General features: G+C 28.8%; 1 protein-coding gene and 1 long non-coding RNA gene across 2 annotated transcripts; one reads left to right on the top strand and one right to left on the bottom strand.

Moving 5' to 3' along the window:
* Nucleotides 1-2,700: 2,700 nt before the first annotated feature.
* LOC121204756 (uncharacterized) lies at nt 2,701-5,646 on the top strand. Its single transcript, XR_005899950.1, has 2 exons — nt 2,701-3,067; nt 3,861-5,646. It is a non-coding gene; the product is annotated as an uncharacterized lncRNA (long non-coding RNA).
* A 7,637-nt stretch (nt 5,647-13,283) lies between these two features.
* On the bottom strand, nt 13,284-16,074 carry LOC121204755 (repetitive proline-rich cell wall protein 2). Its single transcript, XM_041075263.1, has 2 exons — nt 14,250-16,074; nt 13,284-13,526 (listed from the first exon to the last, which is right to left on the bottom strand). Exon 1 carries the CDS (start codon nt 15,667-15,669, stop codon nt 14,257-14,259), a length of 1,413 nt encoding a protein of 470 aa, XP_040931197.1. The 5' UTR covers nt 15,670-16,074; the 3' UTR covers nt 13,284-13,526; nt 14,250-14,256.
* Nucleotides 16,075-20,009: the final 3,935 nt, after the last annotated feature.

The raw sequence follows: 20,009 nt of genomic DNA, 5'->3' as shown, positions 1-20,009 counted from the left end.
TTCATATAAAAATAGAAAAACAAATTTACTGAGAAGTTGCATTGGATTAGTTGATGTTGAGTGATTTGACTTTTGAGCCACATTTTGTTTTTGACTTTTGAGCCAAAATTTAGTCATTGACAAAATTCAATTCTTCAAAAAGTCAAACCCCAAACTTAATATCTTAAATAATTAATAGTTATACTTAATTGAGTAATGTTTTATTTTGAGTTTATATTTGATGTAATGTAGTTGATATGTATCAATAATAAGTAGGCATGTATTAGTTTAAGCTAAAACTAGTAGCATATCAATTTCATTTTAATACTAAAATCTTTAATTCGGGAATTAAAAAAGGTTTAATTTTTCGATTGAGTCTTAACTATTGCTAATGTAGGAGGACTTGAGTTCGATTGCGTTGGAGCGCATTATCCTCTTATTTAAAGGTTGAGGAGAGGTTATGAGTAATCTTAGACATTGTGTCTAAAAGAACAGATATGATCAGAACTTCTAATAAAATTACTCAAAAAAAAAAACAAGAGTTCGATTTTTATAAAATTTTAGTATATATTTTTCTTTACTAATCCAATATATTCACAACAATGATCTTTAATTAGGAGGGATGGAAGAAGAGTATAGTTATCAAAACCATTGATGTCAAAAACCTTATTGATTCAACTAGCAGTATATAATCCAATATAAAGCACACCTTGTGAGTCGGTCAAAAATAAAAAATCAGGACAAAAAATTAACGATCCAATTGACAAAACCAGATTATGGTTTTATATTTATTATTAATTACTTTGAACTACTGATTCAATATTATAACTATCGATCAGTGTTTAAAATTTGATTATCATATTTTAACTATGCACCACCTCGTATCCTAGTTAATATGTAATACATAAACTGATGCTTAAGCTGAGTGAAAGACTTAATCGATATAACAGTATCGTTTTAAAATTTGAGGACTAATTTAAAATTTAACCTATAATTTAAAGACCCAATAAGAAAAGTAGGAAAGAATACAATGATAAGAGTTGGTGATTGATAGGTGACGGTGAGGGAATGATGATAAAGGATCGGATAATGTTGGTATTGTACCTATTTATAATAGGCTTATAATCCTCCCCTACATAGCAAGCCACTTGCGCCCGTACTATCCTCTTCTGAATTACAAAACAAAAACAAACACTCATCCATGGTTACATTCTTCAACAGCTAGGTGACCACTGATTTCATATATTATTCTTGAACTTATCCACTTATCTGATCTACCCTATCACGAGATATACATTAGATAAAGAGTAAGGTGGTTATTTTGTTAAAAATTTTATCCATTTATATTGATAAAAATCGATATTATTGACAAAATAATTAGATAATTGCATATGGTATGTTAGTTATGCCTCATACTAACATACAGAGACAATTTTATAACAATAAAAATAAATAAAATTTTTAGCAAAAGAACCAGTTTACTCTTTGATATTTGTAAGGGTATTTACCCTTTTTTTTTTTAGTAAAGAAAGCAAAATATATTCCGACTCTTAGTATAACGACATTCATGATACTTTTACCCACAAACACGATATAACATACTTGGTATGAATTATAAGAAAATATTAAATCATAAATACAAGCATTTCTCATTTAAAAAAATAATATTAAATCATAAATACAAGCATTTCTCATTTAAAAAAAATAATTTGCTTACTATTTAGTTATTCTATATGCACAAACCAATGAATCCTTTGTAGTGTTAGTAAAAGTTGAAACCCAGAGATCATAAATGTCCGATTCAATACACATATTTAGTTTCTTAATTTAAAATTAATTTTAGTTTAAGTCTCGTTATGTGTGTGGACTTTATTCATATTTATTTCATTCTAGCATTAGATATATTTATGGTCATAGCTACATAGATGTATTACTTTGTAATTGTAATTTCGTTTCGTTGTGAATGGTAATAATTGAGTTTAGATCCAAATATATTATGGTTATTAATCCGTTCATTTTTGCATGGTGTTAGTGTCACTTACAACTACTAGATGCAAAGCCATTTTTAACCTAAGAAATGTCGTATTTAATTGACATGTTTAGATCAAAACTGTTTGAACTTTTTATTGATAATTTATGAAGTTTTTGACAGCTTATTAAATAATTCGGGCAACAATCAAGCCAAATAATTATGTAACCAGGATTTTCAAAGTGATCCAAGTTTCCATGACAAAATTTTCGAGATTATACTCTTTATTGAAAACTTATTTAAAATATACTTTTGGGATTAGATATTCACATTAATTGTAATTTGAACAAAATCATTTTATCTGCACACACGTTCACAATTATATAAGTTGACTTGTTCCGGTTTAATGTGCACAAGAGTGAGAATACTTTTCTTGTTCATTGAGGAGTTGATTTGTAATGTAAAATTGTATAAATAAACTATATTTTTATCAATTAACGTCTAAGCTTTCAAGGGAAAAGAGAATAGTTTAATTTGTCATATAGTAGTAATGCTGCAAGTTAGTCAATGAATTAAACTTTAATCACACATTGTCTGATCGTGTTTAGACAAAATTTGACATCCGTATTTTAAACTGGTTTGAAATTAAAAAATTATTATATTTGAAAACTTGCACAATCTTACCTTTAAACACCTCTAGTAATATATTGCAAAAATTATAAACCATGCCGTATCTTCCATACCTTCCTCTTCTCTCTCTCTTAAATAAAGTTTGTATAAAACGATTATATTGTATTCCATGAAAACACTGTGAATGCCCATCTTCTTCTTCTTCTTCTTCTTCCTTGTATATTTTTAGGGTAGGATCCCATAAAAAAAAGCTTAATTTTCTGATAAATTTAAAAGTTCTGGCCATGCTTTTCCACAGCTTTCTTGAACTTTCTTTGTGTACTTGTTTGTATGTATGTATGTATGAAGCTAACAAAGGTTTAGATAGAGGAAACCATGGGAGCTCAAGAAAGCTGTGGGAGAAGATGGCAACGTCTCAGGACTTGTTTTTCGTCTTTAACATGCCTCCATTGAAGACCAACACTAAAGAGTCTCCATTTCTCATTTATGGTAAGCTTTTATCATCATCATCATCATCATCATCATAATCATTTTATCATCCAGAATTCTACCGGCTTTCCTAGAAGAAATGGTTACGGGCAGAGACGAATTCAGAACCTTTGTTAAGGTTCTAAAATTGCAGGGGTTGAAGATAAAAACATAAATAATATAGGGGACGAATTAAGTAATTTTCCACACTTCCATAATATTTCTATTATTAATATTATTTTGCATTTGAATTTTCGAATTGATTCTATCTCTATATCATATCAATTCAAAAAATCGTTTTCATTAATATATATTTAACGATTGAAAATTTTCTTTTAAATGCAAATTAAATATTTTTAATTAATTCAAAATTCTTACATACATATCTATATAAATGAAATATAAAATATAATGGTTGAATCATTAAAATATTAATTAAAGAAAAAAATTATAAAAATATATAAAATTACATTAATTTATAGATTCTAATCCAACCCAATAATATATATTAAATTAATTATAACTAAAATAAATTTAATACAAAACACATCAAACATATCTCATATAATGTAAGACTTAAATTCAGAATAATTTAAGAAGGATTGGGCATGGTTTGCATATTAACTCAAGTAACAGTATTCTCAACCATAACGATTAGGTTAAGTCCAACCGTACGTAATTATGCATAATTCATCTGTTCAAACTCTCAATGAAATTTTTTTACTCTGACAACCATCACCTCCTTTGAATACTTTAATTCTCAATAGAGTCGCTCTGTAAGGTATAGGGGTTGATTCTGTTACAAATAATGCAGGCAACAAGACAAAATGTTGTAGCAGATTACAGTGGCCTTAAGCATACCATGATTCAAGTCGACAGTCACAAAACACAAAGCAATCACATCTTTCCATTCCTTAATGCCAAAAAGAACTATAATAATTTAATATTATATAAAGACAAAACACTTCCTCTCTTTTTGACCCAATCAATATAGGTGGTAGCTAGATTCTCCATTTAACACATTTTTTTATTGAATGAAATATGTCAGGTGAAAAAGTAAATTAATTATTTATTAAAATTTTATTTATTTTTATAGTAAAAAATTTGTTTTATATATTAATAGGAGATTTACGTGGTACATTACTAGGTATTATCTGATTATTTTATCAGTTATGTCAGTTTTTAACAATATAAATAATAGAATTATTAACAAAAAATACTAATTAGCTCTTTAATTTAGTAGACAAAAAAAGACAAAAAATGAAATACAATTTAATTTTTAGTACATGAGTTTCTATAATACTTTTACCTCCAATAGCATATAAATATATATCATCTCTATTATATATTTACTTGAATTTAAACGCAAGTATTAGATATAAATATGTATTTAATATAAATATATTAATTTTTTTATATATTTAAAATATCCTTAAAAGATATTATCTCTAAATAACATAAATATTGAGCACAAATATTTCACTAAAAATGAAAATTTTTAGTAATATAAATCTATTTATATAGCTGTAATAGATAGTTACAAATATCTATATGTTTGTCTTGTTGTAAGATCAACTTGTCCATTGTTTCTAGTTTCTACTACCTTAGGAAAAAAAAATACTAAAAATCAGATCTGATTTTGAAACATCCCCCACCATTGCCAGGACAAGGCAGCATGTTTTTGGGATATGTTCTCGGTAGCTCTGTACAAGGTTCGGGTTTTAAAGAATAAAAGATATTTTTAAATTACAATTTAATTATTAAAATTATATTTATAATGTTTAATTTTAATAATTTTTTAAATAGTAAAATAAATTTTTTAAGCAATCAAAATAGAATTTGAAAAATATTTTGGAATCGGGTCTTGATTTGGTTCATAAACACTTTTGGTCCTCAATATAGCTGAAAATTATTTGTATAATATAAAAATATGGTCAAATTATGCTATTAATCCGTGTATTTTTTGAATTTGGTCAACTTTAATTTTTTTTATTTTCGAATTTTGAAATTTCAATCCTTACTCGAATGATATCAATTAATTTCGTTAGGTCAAATTATGCTACTGGTCATGTAAGTTTTGGTTTGAATTTCCTTTTTTTTCAATTTGATCATTTTTAGTCAATATACTTTTCGAAATTTGAATATTTAATCCTGACTCAAATAATAGTAGTTAAGTTCATTAACTAAAATAACATGTCTTTTCTATAAATATTATGTGCAATTAACAAAATTAACATGATATTACATATGTAATAATACGTTTGCGACATAAAATTTTAAATGAAAGAATCTCACTTGTCAATACTGAAATTTCAAAATCTTTAAGTGGGTCACTCTCAACATGATTCATCCAGGTTTGATATGTAATGCAAACAAGGGCATATATAAGGGGGAGACAATGGCTTTGGCCCCTAAAAAAAAGGTTAAATTGCCGCTCAGATTTTACAGGTTAATATAATGACAAGATTGTATTTTAGTTCTTTCAAGATTTATAATTTATTTTTAACTCCCTAAAATAGAATAGTTGTATGATATACATTACTTAGATTTAATGTTATACATAAGTACGTGTTCGGTACGAGCATGTTCATTATTTTTTAGATTTTATATGTATTCAGGGTGTTTGAAGGATCATTATCTCACTATTCATATGTTCAAAGGTGACACAATGGATGGACAGACTCTTAGCTCTTAAAATGGTAAAATTATACTTTAATCCTTCAAAAATTATCAATTAATATAATGATAAAATTGTATTTTAATATCTAAAAATTTATAATTCACTTCTGACTATCCAAAGAAGAATTTTGAGGGTTCGAAATAAAATGAATGTAAATTTAAAGAAAATGTACTCAAATTTATAAGATTGGATCTACAAACAACGAATAAAACAAATAATATATATATACACAAAATATTATTGGTGGAACAATGGCTATGATTTGCTTGAACTTAAAAACAAGAACATGATGGAAATAGACAATACAATATAACATTAAAAAATTAAAAGGAAATGGCAATTCAAGCATGGACACCTCTGGATCAGATCTACAGTACCATAAAACTCCAAAAACAAATGTTCATTAGGGTTATGAAAAAAATTATTATTTTTTCTTGTATAAACAATTACATTATTGCAATAATCAAACCTAGGAGGAAGAGTGAGTCACAAACATAGGAGAGCCAGAAATGAATATAAATTTTTTTAAGAGGGTCAATGTGTAACTTCACCATTATTTTAATTTGTGATTTCTAAAAAACTAAAGGGACTATATAAAGAAATTTTCATTTTTGGGGCCAAAGAATCAATAATAAAGCATTTGAATCCTTTCCATTGACCCTATTTGTATCTTCCCACAGCTTTATTGAACCGCAATTGATACTTAAAACCGCTCACATGCATCATCTAAGACGTAGTTGCAGTTCAAGAAAGCTGTGGAAGAATACAAAGAGGACCATACTCGATATTTTCCCCTTTTTTTCCCTTCTCATCATCGCCATTTTAATGAAAACCCTAAAAGCTTAGGAACCATCAATGGCGAAAAAAAAAGCAAAAGAAATGAGATCAAAGAAAATGAAAAAGAAAGAGGTTGAATGAGGAGTTTATAGGGTGTAGGGAGGATATTTATAGTGAAAAAATGAGGGAGTTTTTCTCTTTTAAGCATCAATCCCTAGAAGAATATTGGGACATGGGTCTTTAAGATTTATTCAACCCTAGCTTTTATTTATTTTTAATTATTGTTATTTATAATAATTTAAATTGATTTCACGAGCCCATAAATGAAAATAAGGAATATTCATTTTTTGGCTAAATTTAGTTTTGGTCATTCTATAGTGTTTAAATTTGAGATATAGTCCTTATATATATATTTGGTGAAAATAAATACAACTAAAAAAAATCAACAATAACATGAAGTCATCTAGATGGAATCTTCTAGTAGACGTAAACCAGTTCTTCTGTCTCATACCACCTTAACTATTTCGTCTGCAAGCATATTTTCTTCTCGGAGAATATGTTGTATACTCCATTGCTTTAAAAGCTTCAACAATGCATGAATTATTCTTACCAAAGCAGAGTTGGTATCTCTGCTTATTCCCTTTTGAATGGTGTTGACTGCTTTAAGACTGTCTATCAGAATTAAAACTCTGTCGATACCCCTATCAAGGACAAGTTTCAATCTATCGAAAATATCCCAAAGTTTAGAATCTAGAACTGCACAATTGCCCAAATATCAACTGAAGCCGATAATCCACCCCCATTACGATCTTGCAGGAATCCTCCATCAGTAGCAAACAAAGATTCCAGTTTATGATTTTTTTATTCATATAAATGTGTTTTTTAAAAAAATCCATCCCAATATTTTAACTAAAATAAGTTAACATTATTTACAATTTAAATCAACTAATGATATTATACAAGTAAAAAAATAAAACTATGTCTAAATAAAGTATAATAATTAAATTCTAATTCTAATTTGAGTATTATAGAGGGACCAAAACCATAATTATTTTAATGGTTTTTTTTCTAAACCTATTATTATTTAAAATGTAGATTTTGGTAACAAATGTAGGGATATTATTTTATTTATCATAATATTATCCAGCTAATAATATTATTCAAAAATAATAATATTTTAAAATACAATATATATGTTCATAAATTAACGTGCGGCTGGGATGATTATTGCCGGATCTGATGGTGACTGTTACCTTTAGTGGGGGCAAACACGTGGACCCCATCGGAAGATTTATTTTTATTTAACAAGTAAAAACTTTATAAATTCGAGATTAATACAATTTTCTTTTGAAGGTTCGAATTATAAATTATAGATTTTTAGAGGTAAAATATAGTTTTATTATATAAATTACAATTTTTCGAGAGATTAAATTATAAAATTTTTATTTTTGGAAAGATGAAAATTTAATTTCAAATTTTAAAAAGAGTTCAAATACATTTTTTTCTATTTAATTCACTTATAATAATTTTTTTTATTTTGAGGGACCGAGATTCTTGCCTACTCCTTTAAGATTAACTTCCAAATCAAGGTTTTACTTTTTCTTTTTGCTAAATAATAATAATACAACTATTATAGTGGATTGAATTTTAGCTAAGTAATAAGGAAAACGTGAGTTCGAGCGTACTTAAACGTATTTTTCTTTAATTTAAGAGATGAAAAAGGGTCATGAGCAAGGCGAAATCAGAAAATTATTTTATAAGAGTCTATGGATGAATATAATTTTTTGGAGGAACCAAAATGTAATATTATAATTATACTAACATGTAATTCAATAAAAAATTAAGAGACTAAATGACAAATCTACCATTTTTCGGGGCCAAGGCCACTACTTACACCTTTCCTTCACCCCTAGTCATGTATAAAAGTAGGCATTGTATTAAAATACTTATTCGTATTAATATAAAAATAATTATCTTTTTTTTATTTTCTTTCTTATTAAATACACTCTAAATTTTTTTTTTTCAATTTTTTTTGTATTTTATCCTCTATCTATTCACTTCTCAACTCGATTAAGTAACGTTTAACCTCATTTTGATGATTAAACTGATATAACAATCCAATCGATTCGATTAAGATATTTTTAAAAAACTAAACAAAAAAAAATAATGTTCACATGGAAGCATGTGGAGACAGAACAGCCCGTATTTTCCGGGACGGAGGTCGGTTTGTCGAGAGGTGGTGTTTAGCGACGCTTCTAATTTTGTCACCATTTGTCAACTTTCATGGAACATTCCAACAACATAAAGGAACTCAAGGTTTAGCACATTAAGGCATATGTAATCGCCCATCTATATGTGTTTTCAAAAGGGATAATACCATATTTACCACCTGTGCTTTACCAAAATTTTCAACGTGGTACCTACAATTCTCAAATGTTCAATGTGTCCTCTGTGCTTTTATTCCGTTTTCTAATCTAGTACTTGAGTTTAACAATATTAATGTCTAACATGTCAAGACACGAGGATCACTCTTATTACACCACATGTCACTTTTCTAGAAAAAATGGCAAGTCAACTCAAGGGGCTTTAAAACAATTTTACCATTTTTTCCTAGGCAAAATATAAAAGAAAAACGTTTTCAAATTAAAAAAAACTCATTTAGATATCTTCAACAGCCATCTTTTTTTTTTGTAAAAATTGTCACGTGGCATGATAAAAGCAAAATACAAAGGGCACATTGGCCATTTAGAAACTTTAGGTACCACATTGAAAGTTTTGCTAAAGCATAGGGGGAAAATATAACATTATCCCTTTTTAAAATATTTAAAGCTAAGTGGGATTCCCATGCAACGGGATGTTTGTGTGTATTAATATTATAATATTTTTATAATTTTGGTTTTTGTTTAAATTAATTAATGGTTTAGAAAAGAAATATATTCACAATATTTATTCAATAAAAATATAACGTATAATAATATATTAAAAATAAAATAAATGTAAATGCATCAATATCATGAATAGTAAATGTAAATAATTTTAAAAATAATTAATGAATTAAATATAGCAACATATATTGTTAATATTGTGTCATCTCATATTATTTAATATTTTAATATAACAATTTGGAGCATATTTTAATATTTTAAAATTATATATATTTTCAAATGTATACCTGGAGTATACTTATTTTTATTCTACAAACAACCTTAAAAATTGTGACATGTCTTTTTTTAATATTTTACTAAACTCGTATAAGACATTTGTCAACCCTCTGACATTATTTGCGGAATTTAAAAATTTCATTGGTAGTGTACTAAATATTTTCCCTTAATTTTTTTGTTTTTTTTTATTTTGCAGGTATTAAGCTAATAAGATGTGAAAAAATATTTAGTATACTACGAGTGAAGTTTTTAGATTTCACAAGTAAGATCAAGGATTTGACAAGTGTCTTATCAGGACATAGTAAAATATTTAAAAATATTTTTAAAAAAAAGACATTAATTTTTAAAATTACTTGTAGAATAAATAAATGCACTATCAATATATCAAATACTAATTTATTTTCTTATTTAATATATTTTCTCTTTTTACTAATTTTAGGGAAAGAAAGGAAGAGAAAAATATTATTTAATTTTGGTATCCCTAATTCTCCAACAAATTCAGACTGATAAGACCACGTGTAAGATTATGGCGACAATTGCATGGAAAAGCATGTACTATATTGTCAATTTATTTTTGACACACTCTTTTTGTCCCAAAGACCGGACACCATTGGAGCATTCTATTTAAACTCACAAATTTGTATAATTCTATTGTATAATAAAATTATTATGGGACATGTCTCGGATGATAAATTTATTATAAACCACTTACAGAATAGGTTTTAAAATATAAAAAATACCTTATTATAATATTAAAAAAAGTTTTGAGAGGTCCGAGGATTAAATTTTAACTCAATTGGTATGAGTATTGTTGTCAATGTAAAATGACGTGAATTTGAGTGTGCTAAAACGCATTATTCTCCTATTCATGAGTTGGGGAGATGTTATGGATAATTTTAGATATTATGTCAAAAAAGAGCATATATATAATTAGAATCTATAATGAAATTTTTTAAAAAATAAAATAATATTGAGAGTTTCGAGCATTGGGCAAACAAAATCTTTTATTTTCAAAATTGATTTGCAAGTTCATGTTAATTATTTATAAATGTAAATAATTTTGGATAATATTTAAGATGAATATCTCGAATTAAGTCAATCGTGGACAACCTGATTAATGAACAATTCTAAAATCTTGATACAATTTCGAGAGCATGTAGAAGGACCAAAACCCTCCGAGATCAGGTTAATAAAAAGATATATAAATCTTAACATGAATTTTTAAAATTTTTTAAATGGTTGAGTATTTGATATAATGATAGTGTATTTTTTTTTATTCCACAAGCAGCTTTAAAAAGTTTACATGTGTCTCTGTTTTTCTAAATATTTTTCTATACTTCTATAAGACACTCAGCTCCTCGATCCTACTTATGGGGTCTAAAAACTCCACTAACAATTTGCCAAATAATTTTCCTTTTGAAATATAAAAATACTAAAAATGAGCTATATATCGAATCAAGATAATTCAACTTTTTTTGAAGGGTTATGGTTTGACTCGACCTATGGGCAAGACCCTTATTAGCCTATTTATATTTTCCTTTGAATATATATATAATTGAATTGAATGTATTCTTTATTACGTGATAAGTAATTTCTATCTATTTATTAAACTAAATATATTAATTATTAATAAATAATTCTTACCTATTTATTATTTTTAATATTTTTTTATTGAAAATTTTTATCATATAGTTTTTATTAGAGTGAGTTACTCTCTGAATAAGACACCGCAAATATAGAATGTTTCCGAATTACATAATCAAACTTTATTGAATAAGGATTCCAATGTTGATAACAAAATAGCAATAAAAAAGACTACAACGAAGCATAAAACAGTGATGGTCTGGTTACGCAGAGTTTAGCTAACAAAAATTTGGAAGGTAAAATCAACAAATTCACAATTTTCTTGCATTAAAATCTGATCATTTAAGTGACTAAATATTGTTAAACTTTAGATAGACCGTAACTTAATATCTACTTGTACATTTTGTTTATATACAAAACATTAAAAACATTCATACAAAAGATATTAAATAATCGCGCATAAATATTTATTTATTCAATCATTTTGAATATTACAAGTTAAAAACAACAAAATAACTTCAGTTAAGAGCCCAAATCACAACATACTTGGACCGACTAATAACATTGGATATGAATATGTGTTAGAAATAGATATGTCTAATTTTTTTTCTTAAATTTTCGATGTATTTAATCTGTCAATATATCTTGCTTTTATATATATATGCAATACTTAGAACTACTCATAACTCGTTTTCAACTTATAACTAAGAGGATAATGCACTTCAACGCACTCAAACCCACGTTCTCCTGTATTGGCAACAATGCAGATACTAACGGCGTTAAAACTTAATCTGCATATACCTTTTAGTTGATTGTTTGAGATTTAATGATATATATGTATAGGGCCATTTCAACACACACCACATGTTATTGCAGAACATAGAGACAAACGAGGTTCATGTGCCATAACTTAAAAACTTGGTCCCCTTCAACCTTACAGCTAGCCATTTTCTATTGATGCTGTATTCTTCCAAATGCCCCTTGTGGTTATCATTTCCTTGAGAGCAGATAAAACTCTTATCTGTTTTTGTTAGTTGCAAATGTAATCAATGTTATTACCATCCGTCAGGGTAAAGTAAATTGGTAAAGTAAATCGATGGTAAAAAGAGTTAAAAAACACAAAATAACAAACTATAATATTGTAAGAATAAGTTAAGGCTTTTTGCGATAAATTGAATTTCATCTCTATTTTACAATAATTGGGAACTTGGTTATTTATTTTAATTTGTCGTAATTTTAATCCTTGAACTTTTTATTTCACAAAAATCGAACCCTGATCAAGTCTATAGCAGCAAAGGCAACTTCCGATTAGTATCTTACGTCGCACCAACTCCATCAAAACTGAGACTATTAAACAGCTGCACCCACTTAACTACATTTGAGCAGTCTGATTCCACCATCAACTCATGCGACTGAAACCATGACGAAGCTTTAAATATGCACAAAACCTCCTTGACAGCGAGTAACCCTGTCATCGCAAGCTCAGTTTCACCAATGTTCTTAGAAAAAGGTATAAGAATTTTGCTACTCGAGTTATGCAGTAAACCTCCAATCCTACCGATCCCCGAAAGGCTGATCACAGCAGCATCAACATTAAATTTAACGAAGCCCGACGGAGGGGGCTTCCACCCGGACATTATATACTTACAGTTGAAGTTGAATATTTTATTATATAACAATAAAAATAAAAAAGATGTTGATATCATAAAATAACGATGGTAACAGTGGCGGAGCGAATGCTATCAAAATGGTAAAATTTCAATTTAGATCCTTTATAATATATAAAATTTTAAATTAATAACAATAAAATTATATTTTAACCCTAAAAATAATACAAATTTGATTTAATCCTTTAAAATAATAAAATATAAGTTATTAAAATGATAAAATTATATTTTTACTATCATAAAAAAATACAATTTAATTTTTACTCCCCAAAACTTTTTTTTACCCTGCCACAAATAATATCGTACTGTATATATGTAACATGTATAGGATGTATCGATACAATTTTAAGCATTTGATTAAAAATCAATTAGCAACAATTCAAAACATCCATTTAAATATAAAATTACAAATAACTCAAGAGTTAACCGATACCAAATAACACTGTTTTTCTTTTTAAAAATAAACACACCTGCAATAATCTTTAAAAATAACTAAAAAAAGAATTGGTATTAAAAATATATAAGAGCCTAGCCAGCATAGCTTTCCAATTCAATTGATAAAATGGTGATATCCTCTCATTTGTCCTATTTCGTCATAAGAACCTACCAACCTGCAAAATCCGTACGACATGGAATTCAATGAGTATATTGTATTTTTAAGGTCAAATGGCCCCTCTACAAAGTTTAAATTTAGGATTTAGTCTTTCTTTTATATAAATCAAGTTATCTTCAATTTTTATTTTATGGTCCATGAAGACAGCTGCTTTTTCGGGGCTTGTGTTGACTCTCCTAATAATATCGCCTCTAAAATTTAACCATGATTTCTCTTTTTGAGAGTATAATATATTGTACCACTGCACCCAACATTTATTGGTGTGTCATTATACTTTAATTTGACATATTTCAATCTACTTATTTTTATAATGTCATTACTTAATCCAAACAGTAACATTGTTACCCATTTCAATTTAAACAATGTTATGGAATATCCTTTCCAACTCATCATGGTGACATGAATTTTTTTTGTTGTTGGAAGAAGTGTTTTCAAGAAAAATCCACAAGCATTTTAGTCGAAATAGCTAATAATATTAATTATTTAGACTAACTAATAACAATTATAAAAATAAAGTGATTAAATTATATATATATCAAATTAAAATACGGTGACTAAATCTTAAATTTGAGCATTGTATAGGAACTAAAAACTGAATTTGACCTATTTGCATTCTAGTGGGAAAATCCAACCTAAAGAAAAGCATGCATGCATACGTATGTACACACACACAATAAATTGTGTGTCTGTGATGAAGTGATGAAGTGATGAAAGTGCTTAACTTAGGTCTAGAGAGAGCAAGTGTAACCGGGAGGGGGAGTTTTCCCACAACTGATGAGAAGCTGAAGAGCAATGGGTGCATAAATCTTGAGATTGAGGAGTTTGAGCTTGAGGGTGGTGCATAAGCACACAGCAGCTTCGAGTTCAACAAGTCCCTTAAGGACCGGGCAGCATGCATTTACGACAGGGTCACCGACACCAACGTGGACAGCCCCTCCTAGTAGGTCCACACAAGCACCCAACTTCAGTGTGTCGATGGGGCAAGTGGCCCTGGTTGATGGTGGAGGTGGGCAGGGTTTCCCACTTGGTGGGTTAGTAACTGGTGGCACTGTTACTGGGGGAAGGTTGATAGGTGGTTTCACAGGAGGAACAGTCACTGGTGGGACTGGGACGGTCACTGGTGGGACTGCGATGGGTGGTTTTGCAATTGGAGGGAGGTCAACTGGTGGCTTTACGGGAGGAACAGTCACTGGAGGGACAGTTACTGGAGGGACTGTGATGGGTGGTTTTGCAATTGGAGGGAGGTCAACTGGTGGCTTCACAGGAGGAACAGTCACTGGTGGGACTGTGATGGGTGGTTTTGCAATTGGAGGGAGGTCAACTGGTGGCTTTACAGGAGGAACAGTCACTGGAGGGACAGTAACTGGAGGGACTGGGAGGGTCACTGGAGGGACTGTGATGGGCGGTTTTGCAATTGGAGGGAGGTCAACTGGTGGCTTCACAGGAGGAACAGTCACTGGTGGGACTGTAATGGGTGGCTTTGCAATTGGAGGGAGCTCAACTGGTGGCTTCACAGGAGGAACAGTCACTGGTGGAACTGTAATGGGTGGCTTTGCAATTGGAGGGAGATCAACAGGTGGCTTAACAGGAGGAACAGTCACTGGAGGGATGGTCACTGGTGGAACCGTAATGGGTGGCTTAGCAATTGGAGGGAGATCAACAGGTGGCTTTACAGGAGGAACAGTCACTGGTGGGACTGTAATGGGTGGTTTTGCAATCGGAGGGAGTTCAACTGGTGGCTTCACAGGAGGAACAGTCACTGGTGGGACTGTAATGGGTGGTTTTGCAATCGGAGGGAGTTCAACAGGTGGCTTTACAGGAGGAACAGTCACTGGTGGGACTGTAATGGGTGGTTTTGCAATCGGAGGGAGTTCAACTGGTGGCTTCACAGGAGGAACAGTCACTGGTGGGACTGTAACTGGTGGTTTTACTATTGGAGGGACTGTCACTGGTGGGACAGTGACCGGAGGGACTGTAACCGGTGGTTTTACATGGATTGGGGGTTTCACAGGATGGGGCTTTTTAATAGGCTTAGCCTTGGGATGTGCTTTACGACATGAACGACAACCAAGAACTGGAGTAGCTGAGGAAATGAAAAGCATGCAAATAAAAAGAAGAGCTGAGATTTTAGTGGAATCCATTGCTAATGTGTAAATCTATCTGCAATGAAGTAGGAAATATATATAGATATAGAGAAATTATATGTAGTGAGTGAAATAGAAAGAAAACAAAAATTAAAAACCCTTAAAGAAAGGAAATCACGTGAACTTGTATGAGCTATAAGTCTCCAAAGCCAACAACAGCCAAACTTTGCTAGTTGGCAATGCCAAAAACTACATACGCCTTTGCTTTTATAACTTTGGCAAAAGATTGGCCACCATTCGTACATAGTTTTTTTTTCTTTAATCTTTTAGTTTCGTAAGATCTATTGTGGGGTAAACATGGATGTAGGTTGTTTCGTGATTTCACTCGAGTCGTCAATGGAGGAAATAGAGGTGGAGAAACAGTAAGGAGTAAGAGAGCTGATGAGCGAAACAGGTCGAGGGAAAGGCTTAGAGCTTCAGCTTTCCTTGATTGGTAGCTTTGTCATTTAATCGTCATTTGTTAGTTCAACAATGTAACTCGATTGATTGATTAACGTCGAGTAACAACAATCTTATCGAGGTAGTTTAATGATATAACCTCGGACACCTAGATGAGATAACAATCTTATTGACCAAATACTTAAATATTTACACGTAATATTGGTCCAATTTAATACTATTAAAATTTCCAATTATTTATCAACTTGTCAATTTGGCATATGCTTTTAACATGAAATATATTTTATTAGAATATATAGATTTTATCAAAATTTTTAGATGATATTACTGCACTAAAAGTAGGCAAATGTTGTTGGCCAAAAATGAAAGTAGGCAAATGTTACATCTTTTTGTCACTTTTGGTCCCCAATTGTATACCACAATAGCATAGTTGCTTTCTTTCTCTATCTCTAACCTTTTTCTTTTATTGGTCCTTCTTTTCTCATATATTTTGTATTTTAGCTAATATATTTAGAACTAATGGATCTAATTGGGCATTTTCCTTTTAGCTAAATATTGTGCAGGAATTTTTGTCCCATGATAGTATATATATGAAAAGAATTTAGATTTGTATCAAACAGATTGCAGTGATAAGGCATATTATATTTTTAAAAAGAGAATTTAGATTTAAATTTTAGAGATGATATTGTCCGAAAATTTTAAAAAAATTAATCTTCATAGACCGTAAAATAAATACGAAAGATATATTAGCTTTCACCGAAAAGAGTGAGTTCTTTTGTAATTTCTAACCATATAACGTACCATATGCAAGAAACAAAAAATGGGTGTACCTTTGTCTTGAGGGAGAAGGACAAAGAGAAAAAGGTATACATATCCTAAAGGAATTGCAAGAGAAAAGGCAAAAGCATGTGAAATGATGGTTGGAATGAAAGAGATGGTGGGGAATAGGTGAGAGCTCATTTTAGTAAATTTGAGATTAAATAATAAAAAAATATGAGAAATAAAATTAATATGAGATAAATAATAAAATAAGTGTGTAATTTGTGTGTATAAACACTATAATGTTTTATTTATTTACTGTCGAAGCTTAGATATATTTACGGATTAGATTATAATTCTAAAATTTTTATTTTTTTTATCTAAGCCTTTTTTGATTCATTCTGATCAATTAGTCCAAACTCATTATTTATTTAATACTAATAATAAAAATATCTATTAATTTTTATATTTTTTAAATCAAATTTAAATAAAAGTTAACTCTTATTTAATAAATGATAAATTGAGCCTATAGGATTGGCTTCAAATTAAAATTTCCTCGTCCAAATCTAAGTCGACCCAAGTTGAGTCAGACAAACTATCTAGCTCTTAGATAGAATAAATTTGAACGAGAACTCATGCATTTATATTGGATAGAACTCGAATCTAAAATTTTACAATTACTAGAATTTTAATATTGTCATTACATCGATGTATCATTGATGAATTACATCGTTTTTGTTACAATTATAACATAAAAAGAAAATAAATAAATAAACAAAAATATAACACATATACCATTTTTTTATTCTTTAATCTATCGAAAGCAAATAAATGGAAAAAAAATGGTGAAAATTTTTAATTGTTATTTGTGGGTTGAGAGTGAGTCCATGAATGGGATACATGGATAAAGAGATATTGTTTTAAAGGAGAAAAAGGAAGGATAGCCATTTGCCTAACCTTATTTGTATGCTTCTCCATCCGTGATTATGCTTTCCTTTCTCTCATGTGATGGTGTCCATTGGCTATTTTTCTTTCCATTAAATTTTGTTATTAGTTTATAGATTACATAAAAGTAGAGGTATGCATGGATCGGACCGGCCGGGTCATGCTCAATTAAAATTTTAGGCTCGTTTGCTAGGTTCAAACTCAGTTTGACTCTAAAAATGGGCCTAAACCGGATAAAAATGTTAAAATCCGGCCCGACCCGACCCGATCCGCCCATATTAATTTTATATTAATTTTTATATAATTTTAAAATATATATAAAACATCAAAAATACTAAAAACATCAAAATAAATATTTCCCAACAAATTTAAAATAAATTTTAAAAAATATCTATACTTAAATAGCACTAAGATAGAAATAATAACAAAATTAACAATAAAATAAGTTTTATACAAAATAGTAGCAACACAATAGTAAAATGGTAGCAAAATAAGGAGAAAACAATAAGAAAATAATATTAAAAAAATATATTTTTTTGTCCTTTAATGAATTCGGGCCGGACCCAGGCCAAAAAAGCCTTACCCTCGGCCTAGCCCTTTTTTAAACGGGACTTATTTTTTATTCGAGTTAAGTCGAGTCGAGTTAACGAATCATATTATTTATACTTAATGTTGTGTTTACATGGACCGATTATTTAATTAGTATACGAAGTACAAAATTATTTAATTACATAAACAATATAATTGTTTTACCTTTTAATTTAATGAGTAAATAATTATCAAAACATCAGAATTTTGCCTGTTAACTTGATAGTTTTGACTTTTAACATTAGAAAAAGTAAACATTTATCAAAACGACGTAGTTTCGCCTTTTCTTATTTGGATTTTGGGAGAACTTGAATTATGTAATTCATATTCGAGTTAAATCAAAAAAATTAATTTTTTATTCGAGTTGATCCGAATAACTCAATTAACACAAATAACTCGAACTATTTAATTCAAAATTTGAATTTTTTATCGAGTTTTTCGAATCGAATTGGATTTTGCTCACCCCTAGGTCTACACATAAGTTGTAGATTTAGTTTTTGTACATTAATTTGGTCATTTTTAGTCTTTATTTCAGTCTTGTCCAAACCGTAGCGGTTAAATTCTTTAAAATCTAGTATTTCCAAAACCTTATATGTTAAACTATTGTCTCATTATAAAATTATGTCAACTTGATATTTTCACATATTACTCACAAAAAAGTCAATTAATGAATTTAATGGTTGATGCTTGCACGAATACTAAAATTTTAAATTTCGAAAAATATAAGGATTAAACATGATAAAATTAAAGAATATAGACTAAATATACAACTTTACGAATAGTATATGACTAATATCAGATATTAACCAAATACAACTAACTATTACCATTGGTTTAAGATTGAAATTATAAAATTTAAAAAATGTAGGATTAAAATTGACCAAAATAAAGTTAATGATTAAATCCATAACCACTAATAGTAGAATTTGACCTTTCTAACTTCATACATGGTATTGCTATAATTAGTACAAATTGTTGCATATTAAGTGCTTGAAAATATGCCTAAATGTTGGAAAAATGCCAAAATGAAGTGTGTGTTTTTTTCTTTTAGTTATGCAAAATGGTAAATATGCCTTTTGATCCCCTTAAAATTTATAAAATTATAATTTAATATAATAATAAAATTACACTTTAATCTCTCTAAAAATTTATGATTTATTTTTAACCTCAAAAAGTAATTTTTTAGATTCGTCCTTGTTTCCATGTACCGAGTTACTCATCCACCGAATATTTTATTGCAATAAAACATAAAAATTATTAATTAGCTAGTGTCTTTTTTTTGTCGTGTGTAATGTCTGCATTGCATGGTAAAATGAACGGCTCTAAAATCCCAATTTTTATTATTATCTATGTCAGAAGCTTGAATTTTTAAAAATAGATAATTGGTTTAAAGGAGAAAAAACAACATGTTGCTATTTTGTTCTAAACATAAAGGTATAATTAAATTACAATTTTACTAAAAATAAAACCCAAAATAAAGTTTAAAAAAAATAAAGCAATATTTAATATTTAATTTTGGTAATTTTTTTAATTTAATTCTTGGACTCAAATTTCGTTAAGATGTGATGATGCAAAATTCTGAAATTATATCATATTATTACTTGAATACTTTTAAAAATTATATAAAACTAAAAAAATAAAAATAT

Source organism: Gossypium hirsutum, chromosome A08 (genome assembly GCF_007990345.1).
Source record: "Gossypium hirsutum isolate 1008001.06 chromosome A08, Gossypium_hirsutum_v2.1, whole genome shotgun sequence".
NCBI lineage: Eukaryota > Viridiplantae > Streptophyta > Magnoliopsida > Malvales > Malvaceae > Gossypium > Gossypium hirsutum.
The sequence above is the reverse complement of the archived record's forward strand: the minus strand, read 5'-3'. Positions and strand labels throughout refer to the sequence as shown.